Consider the following 9,258-nt stretch of genomic DNA (forward strand, 5'->3'; position numbering starts at 1 on the left):
ATTGGGCATTCAAGCTAAAAAAGAACAGAGCATAGGTCACCTCTTTTCCCAATAGTAAATCTCTTACTAATTTTTTATTTTTAAAAAATCACACAAGTTTAAACTTTAATAAAAGTTGTAAAATCCTTAAAGAAATGAAGAGACAAGGAAAGGAATGCAGGGAGTCAAAATCTTGTGCATACCCAGCTGACCCACCCATAGGAAGGCTGACATCATGGGGTAGAGGGCGAAGGGCGACATTAATAGCATGTCTCCATAAACTTTTGTGGTAAACCAGTCTCTAAGAAGATTGCTAGCAAGGGAGCTGAACTGAATATCCAGAATTCCAAATGTAGTATCAGCTCATAATATATAAAGCAAATACTCACAGAGGCCCATTACATCATGTTCTAAATTGGTGCACAGTGAATATATATAATCATTTTTCATTGTGTTTTAAGGTACATGCTGTTCCTGCAGCTAATTTGTTGTTCTGTTGTCTTAACTCAAAAACATACTGCATGGGGAACTGAAAAATTAAATCATCCCTCTATCATTTAGCCAAGTGTCTGTTGGCTTGTGCACTGCTCTCGGAATGGAAGGTTTTAGATTTCTTGCTGGCTCTACCTTAAATTTCAGCTTGTCAGAATATGATGCAAGATCCATTTCCTAAGTTCTTTCCCCACATTTGGTCTTTTCAAAACCTGGTGGTCTTTCCTGGCAAGGCTTCAGATACATGCCACTTAAAGTCTGCATTCTGCTCAATTTTCTGAGAAGTAAAACAAGAAGAATTAAGGTAACTTACTACCTCATCTACCAAGGACAACTTGATTCTTACTCTTGGACTTTCATTCCATTTGGTGCTGTATTGCCTCTCTTTTATTGATAATATCCAGATTTATGCTGACTTCACCATGAATTACCTTTCCTGTGGTATGCACCCTGAGAAAACTTTCTCACTCCGGCTTTTGACTCCCTCTCTGGTTACAGTTAATGCTATTTCCACCACATTTGTGTTGATCATTCCATCATTGATCACTTACCCCAACCTGACTTGGATATTAGTATCTGCTCCTATAGCTTCTACAGCAACTTTTCATAGCCCAGTTATTCTACGGAATTCTAAAAGAAACTCCCATCTACATTGCATAACTTTGGGCAAGTCATGAACTTTAATGACTTTTTTATCTGCTGACCAAACATTGATCTACCTCCTATGTTATTTATACAGAGATTTGTGGATAGGTTTAAAAACAGAAATAGTAGGAAGCCTACAACTGGAACTTATGCAATCATTGTGAAATTAGAATCATATAGAAAATGAGTATGATCCAGGCAAAGGAGAAAGATAATTAAGACATTAATAACATTTCTTTCTTTTTTTATTCATCTGATACTTAAATATTTCAGACAGCTCTGGTGTGGAATGTGGATATACCAACTCGTAGTTGGTATCTTTTCTTTTTTTCCCCTCTTTCCTGTTAGCCACCAAGATATCTACCACTTTCAAATTTGATATCAATTCTGGTACTACACCAAGGTCTCTCAGCTAGAAGGCCAGAATTCATCACCTAGAATGGCTGCCGTATGACTCAGTCTACCAAGGGAGAGAGTTGTGTTAGGGTTCCCACTGGCAGAGCTAATTTACTCATGTAAGAGCACAAAGTTGGAGTTATGTCACTCAGAAATGTCTTCTGGGCATCACAGTCCTAATCATACATATGAGATAATAGCAAACTAAATCCAGCGTGTAACCATGGAATGCTGAGACCAATGGGCTAAGAATATTAAGAAGGGAGAACATAATCTGTAAGGTTGAGCAAAGGCATCTGCTTTGACTGCTTTAAATCTATTATATTTAAGAGCCATCTCTTTCCTTACTTTCTTGGAGAGAACAAGATCATCATTTCAACAGATTGGACAGTTGGCAGGGGAGGACGAAACCTTCAGTTATCATCACAGGGTGCAGATAAACCTCGGCTTAATCTGACCTGAAGTATTCTGTGAATATTTCTTAGTTGACAGAGAGCACCAGAGTTCTAGAAATGACCCTTTGGATTACCTTTTTAGTAAGTGGTTATGCAATAGGCTGCTGAAAATGCTTAGCTATTGAATGCATGAGCAGAAGGAAAATTGTTAAATTGCCTGTAAATGGCATGAAAGTCACATCAAATTTAGGGAAATATTAAAAAAAACTAAAATGTGTTTCTTTCCTATTTTAAATGTATTGTACACTTATTATAAGCAAATTTAAGAATAAAGAAAATTAAAATAAAAATTTAAAATTGTCTATAGTTATACTACCTAAAGCCAACTTCTCTTTTTTTTTGCATTGATTGTATGATTCTGATCCCACTGTGCATAGTGCTTTGTGTCCTAATATTTTTCATTTATCATAATAAATACTTCCACAATTTTATAAGCACTTCAGTAGATATTTTAAATGCTTCTTCAAGATGCAATTGTATGGCATTGTAATAACTTATATAACCATTGATGTGGAAGATTTATTTTCAACTTTGTTTACTATAGTTAGTAGCTAGAACATATTGCTTTATATGTTTAAACTAACCCTTGTAACGTATTTTCTTGACTTGTTCTATATAGTTCTAAAATCACTTCTTGGGAATATTTATCTATGAATAGAAATGGAGTTTATTTAGTTATAGAACAGTGCAAGTATATAACTTGAGTAGTGATGTTTCCTGCATTGAAAGAATCATTTCCTCTTTGGATTAAAGGAATAATGATAAAGGAATGTAGTGTCATCTAGAGAAGACAAGATGAGATGTGGTCTGTTTTAGTAACTTGGAACATTATTTCAACTCTTAACATTATGCTTATCCTCCTAAAAATATGAGGAAAACATATATACTTCAAAACATTTTTGGAAGTACTCTTTAAATCCATGAATGTCATGTAATTCAAAGATTTGAGATTTATCAGTCAACAAAACAAAGATCCCTGCCCTCATAGATATTCTATTCTAGTGGGGAAGACAAGAGCTAAGTAATAAAATGAATTATATATATATACACATATGTGTGTGTGTGTGTGTGTGTAACACACATTATGTTACAAGGCAATAAATGCTATAAAAAGAGAAATAAGAGAGGACTATAAGAAGGTTTTGGGGAAGCATGCAATTTTAATACTATGAAAAGCTATCTTTTGAGCAAAGGTTGAAGTCATCATGTTGTCCTTGATATGAACAGTAAGAATGAAAGCCTGAAAGCCTACAACTAAGAGAACATGAGGGGAATGAACTGGAAGCATCAAGTATAGATGACCCTTCAAAGCAATTTTGATGCAATGCGGTGCATCAAAAGGAGGCAAGATAAGATTCTGTTTGTTTAAAATGGGAGAAATAGAAGCTGATAGTAATAATCCGGAAGAAGGGGAAATTGAAGATGTTGGAGAAGGTATGGGATCTAGGGTGCAAATAAGGGGATTGGCTTCAGATATGTGCAGGGCTAGGCCACCTACGGTACCAGACTGCATAACATTGCCAATGGATTCAGGTGGTGATGTGGTAGGTGAGTGGGTGTGGTGGTCAATATGGTCCTTCTCTGAATTCTTCTTCAAATGAGATCATTGGAAAAGAGTGAAAATATGAAGGAAATGGTATGGGTTCAAGTGAAGAATAAAAGTTGTATAATAGCTATACAAGTAGCTATACAAGTATAGAGAATACTTGGATAAGGAAAGTATGGTATTGTCTAGAAGCAGTGAGGGTGTGACCATGGATATAAAGTGAGACCATCTTTGCGGTTGTGTTTTCACTCCAGCCTTATTCCGCTCATGGGTGAGACCTGAAGTACGTAGAAAGTTTGATTTAATCAGGATGTGGGGTTTTTTCCAAATGAGAACAATGCAGCAATATATATGCAATGCAAGGAGTGTTTAAATTGCTTGGCATGCAATAAAATTGGGAAAGAAGGAGAGAGAGGATGAGGGACAGTGAAGAGGAGGTAGGATCAATGGGTTAAAAGATCCAGTATGGTTGGAGTTGGAATTCTCCAGATCTGAACTGGAAGGAAAAAAGGTGATGGCCAGTCAATGGGGCGCATGGGACTGAGATTTCAGAGTGATTGCTGGATGCAGCTATTGGCAATGACAAGGTCTAGAGTGAGTCCAAAGGCAAGAGTATGCAAGATATGCTCATCTAACAAAACGAAGTTCCTGACACAACCTTCTCTAACCCACTCTGGTAAATTCATGTGCTTTACTCTGCATTTTCATCATGACCTGTGAATATGCATTGTGTATCATCACCATCATCACCATCATCATGTTAGGTGGAGCCACATAAAATTGCCAATACTTGAATTTCATTGCCTGTAAAAAAGTGTTTTATATGGCTTAACCTAATTTATTTTTCTCTAGTCAGAGCTTCATGAGGGTAGGAACCATGTTATATTTGTCTTTATATTCCTATCACTTACCATGGTGTCTCTGTTATAACAGATTTATTAAATGTTTCTGGATAAATAAATAAAATCCTGTAACAAAGAGCCACACACAAAAGTTTGAAGGTACCATATGTCATATTTTAGTGGATGGAGTTTTTGACAGCATATGGGCACTTTAATGGAAAAATGACAGTGCTTTCTGGACACATGTCACCGACCAGCGAGTGGTGTGATGGGTTCCTTAATTCAAGCAGGACTTGTGTTCTGAATTTTCACATGAGTAGTGATTCACGGGATCTTGCCAGCACCTGGAACCAGTTGCAGCCAGTGTTTCTCATATCGGGCATGCATGTAGAATGGAGGATTTGTGAGTGCACAGCAGCAGCAACGCTCTTTTTACACAGTTGTAGGTACAATGCAGATGGAATAAAATTGGACATTCTTGTTTCTACATTTACAGACATATTTATTTCATTTGTAGACATGTTTCCTGGAATATAAGATACAGGCTTAGACTTATTCAAATATATAAATGACATTTTTTTCTGTGAAACAAGTCAGTTGGTTCCCTCCTCACACCATGATAACACATCATAACTCCTGGATTCTCCCTGAGGTCCTGAGCGGGACCTGGAGTCCCGGAGCACCTGCTGTGGCTGGGCAGTGATGGGCTCTTTACAACCACCGTTTTGAGAGGCAGGAAAGGGCAGGTAAGCAATGCTCAAACCTTTCTCCACCTGTCTTCATTGGTTAAATGTGGATGAATAGTAGTTCCCACTTCCTCAGGCTGCAGTGACTGTCTCATGGGTTAGAACTTGGACAGTATTTAGAAGCACCTGGTTCCTCCCTACAGATCACTGAACAATTGCTCTCAGGGAGATGCTACCTATTGCTTTTATGTATTAATTCATTTAATCGTTGCTAAGTCCTTTTCTTCATTTACAGGTAAGAAAATAGAGCTTATGAAAGTTAAATATTCACGATCTTAAAAACTAATGTGTTCCTGTCAGCCCCTTCTTAAAATCCTGCTGTGCTTCTTACACTTTTCAGATATATTCTTTCATGATCTGGCCTCTGCTCTCTCTCCAGTCTCACCTTCTGCTCTTCTACCCACCATTGACTGTTGATCAGGCAGAATTCCTGACACTGTCATATAGTTTCAGGACCCTGGAAATATATTTTCCCATGGTTGTCCCCTCACCAGTGGCTGTCATTGTCTAAGTAATTTCTACTTATACTTTAGAGCTCAACTTGGGCATCACCCCCTCCAGGAAGCCCTCCAGAACCTAACTCAACGTCTGACTGTGAACATTATCCTCTCAGTCCCAGAGAACCTTGTTTCTCATCCTCTTATGATATTCATCACAGTCTACTGTGGTCACAGGAGTGCACACCCAGGTCCCTCGATGAAAGTGGAAGGACTTTAAGGATATGACCTGTGCCTTATTTGTCTTTGTAGCCACAGCACCCAGCATCATGCTAAGAACTGTGCATGACAGCAAGAAATGCCTCCTGACATAAGTGAGTTCATGGGAAAGCCTGTCACCTTTGACATCACGTAGACCTAAAGGTTAATATCATTCCCATACCTTAGTAGTTGAATGAACCAGGTTTATTAAGTTCTTAAAATCACAACTTCTTCATTTCTAAAATGAAGATAACAGTATCTTTTATACAGAAATGTTGTAAGGATTAAATAAGACAATGAACTTAAATGTCTTACTCATAGCTTGGTGCATAGTAATCACTGAATAAATGATATTATTGTTATGATCACTATTTTCAAACCCAGGATTCAAACCCTAGTCTGATTCCAGAGTTGATGTTCTTTCTCTACTACTACCCAAAAGTCTCTCCTTAAAAGCAAGCTAGACACACAGAAAGCACATGCATCAGTGGGTCTCAAGAGTACAATTTAGGGCCTTACTATGTGAAATTGGATGACTAGTGCCCTTTTAATGTTCTAATTACTCAGAAATGTCCAAAATCTACACCAGGAGGTTTTTTTTTTTTCCTAATAGGAAAACTGTATTATCTCTGCCCATATGCAGAATACCTGGACTTAATAATATGTATCTCTGAACAATTTAAAAATATGTAATAACCCAAAGTATTACAGAATACATGTTATACAAATATATAATGTATAATGCTTTACATTTTTCGCTAATGTTGCAGTGTGTAAAACGCCTAGACTTCAAATACACTTCTAGTTCTGGCCTTATCTATCACCAGGCAAGAGCATTTATGTTGTAATTTCAGCAATATGAGAATGCCCCCTTCCTAAAATAAACCCAACTCTCCCTCAATACATACACATATCTGCTGAAACGTCCAAAGATTAATTACTGAAATTTGAGGCTCTAATATTTGTAACATGCAGATCACCCTGGGAAGAGAAGACGTACTTATTGTTAGCCATTTGCTAGGTGTGAGTGACTTTCAGATCCTTCCATTAAAATAGGTTGTGTCTAGGTAGGCGCTGCAGGAGACCGTGAAGATGCTGTGGCCCTGAGGGAGAAAACACAGGAGCAAGTAAATGGCAAAGGGGAAGTTCAGGTTTTGTAGGTGATACGCGTGGTTCCAAGTAGAATTTCACTTCAACGTAAACTTCTAAATATTCTTAATTTACCGCTATAGACTTTCTTTTGATTTTATAGCACTGGTACCCATGTTAAATAATTAGCATTATTATAAATACTCTGTAAATGCTCTTTTTAAAAAAGGTGACAAAGCTGACTAAGAAGTGCCTGCCTCGCTCACTAGCGCACGGCATGCATATTTGAGTGTGAGTATGGGTGTATGCACACACACGTCTCACGCATAATTACTTTACCCTTTCCTGTGACCCACACTGAGACCTCTGTTATTCTTCTATCTGAGTCGCAGTCCCAGACCAGGCCCACAGTAGCTTACTCCGAGTGTCAAGTATCACACTAGCAGGGCACACAGGCGTCTTCTCCCCAGTCCCCGCTGCCCCGCAACGCACCCCCCCCGCCCCCTGCATTCCACAGGCATTGGGACCCACCCCTCTTTCTCCATCTGTCTTCCCTGATACTCTTCCGCTATCCTGGCGGGCAGGATGCTTTCGGCCATCGCCGCTTGGTGGGGGAAATGCCCCTTGACTAGAAACATATCCCATATGCTCAGAGATTCAGCCTCTAACAAACTCATATTCATATTTTGCTTGTAGATCCCTAAAAAAGTAAAATATAAGTACCCTGAGGACAGAGATGAAAGCTTTTAATCTGGGTATTCTCCACAGTTGCTAGCACAATGTCCTGAACATATTAGTCCTAAATGTTTAAGAATTGTTTTTGCCCTGAGGATAGTCATATGGGTAAAACAAATACCCACAGGACCAATCCTGAGATTATGGCTGGATGGTAAAAAGGGGAAATGGAGAATATGGGTAATTTTCTAACACACTTATTTAAGGATTTCTGAGACAGGGAGAGCAACAGGATAAGACCGAGTCAAATGTGATCCATGTATAAGTAACACTACCAATTTTTAAAATTATTCTGTTTTATTCCAAATCCTCCTAACAAAAGTTGATATATATATATTCCCCAGTGCTAAGGTTGAAAATAAGTGCCATTTTTCATAACAAAAGTGGCGTGTTCTGCTTTTCAATTCCCCAGTGATAATTTCCTGATGCACCCCTATCTCTCCCGTGTCCTTCCGCACTGGTTGTCCAGGATCAGTTGTTTGAATTCACATGAAGGCAAGGTGATTACTTCTGGTCAGAAGGCAAAATCTGTGAGATTATGGCCTCGCCGCACAGATGAAGTAGCATGGCCCTGGGAAATTGCATGGTAAGGCCCTAGAAAAGGTGAGACAATGAAAGTTTAATATTTTTGTTTTTCCCAGTAGTTTCTTTTTGGATGTAGAGACAATGTTTCTTAACTGTCCTTTATTTAAAATTAGAGTGCTGATTGTAAGAACCTCTCCATGTGAGACTAATGACATGTTAGAGGTGTATTAATGCATCTATGTATATGAAGACAAAAGAGAAATCAGGGCTAATCAAAATGCCATCTATTTTAAGATCTTTCCTTGACCATGTAATGTCCTTCATAGATATTATGCATCATTAGTATTCATAACAATTATATATTTTTCTCAATGTTATAAAACATTAATTATGAGTAACAGCAATAAGAGAAAAAAAAATGAGGCCAAAAACTGAAAATAATCTTTAAAACATTTGCTAAATTCTAAACATCTATAATTAATTTTGGTGTCATTAACTATGTCAGCAAAGGGAAATTTTAAAATCAAAGTGACTTAAATCTTCATCTCTTTATTTGACAGTTCATGATACGTGGCAGTAGAGAGTCAAAGAAATTTCTGGAAAAACAGGATGTCAATGCTTAAATGTACTGAGCATAAATGAGTCAGGACATATTTTATCTTTGTTCTTTATATATCTTCACCCTCGGGGTCAAGTGTGATGTATTCAGAAATGACTTTGGGCATAACTTTGAACAAAATTAATAGGGAGCAGGGAAAACATGTATGTGTTGCAAAGTCTATGGGGTTGACTGTCTCTATCAAGCAAATGGATTGGGGAAGGAAGAAACAGTGTTAATGCCCCTACACTGTGGCCCAATAAATGTTGTATTGGCAATAATCACCAGTCCAACGTTCTCTATTCTGTTTAGCCACAGAAGGTATCTTTTTTTCATGACAAAGGTAATACTTAAGGATAATTGGACCCTGAATCTATAGAAAAGTTCCAGTGCTGTCATCTTGCTGATGGACCATAAGGAGACTGGCTGGTTGGCATTAGAACAGGCATCTAGCCTGAGGCTTTAAAGATAAATGTTTTATTTATTCATTTAAAAACTGTGTCTTAAGCACC

General features: G+C 37.8%; 1 protein-coding gene across 1 annotated transcript in view; it reads left to right on the forward strand.

Annotated features, from left to right (window-relative positions):
- LOC109376818 (XK-related protein 4-like) overlaps positions 1 to 8,771 on the forward strand; it is a 65,358-nt gene extending 56,587 nt beyond the window's left edge. Inside the window, exons 2-3 of the mRNA XM_019632964.1 lie at positions 8,036 to 8,153; positions 8,709 to 8,771. Of these exons, the coding sequence (XP_019488509.1) occupies positions 8,036 to 8,153; positions 8,709 to 8,771 (181 nt within the window). The remainder of the gene's footprint in view (positions 1 to 8,035; positions 8,154 to 8,708) is intronic.
- Positions 8,772 to 9,258: the final 487 nt, after the last annotated feature.

The sequence above is a fragment of the Hipposideros armiger genome, unplaced genomic scaffold (genome assembly GCF_001890085.2).
Source record: "Hipposideros armiger isolate ML-2016 unplaced genomic scaffold, ASM189008v1 scaffold_1212, whole genome shotgun sequence".
Taxonomy (NCBI): domain Eukaryota; kingdom Metazoa; phylum Chordata; class Mammalia; order Chiroptera; family Hipposideridae; genus Hipposideros; species Hipposideros armiger.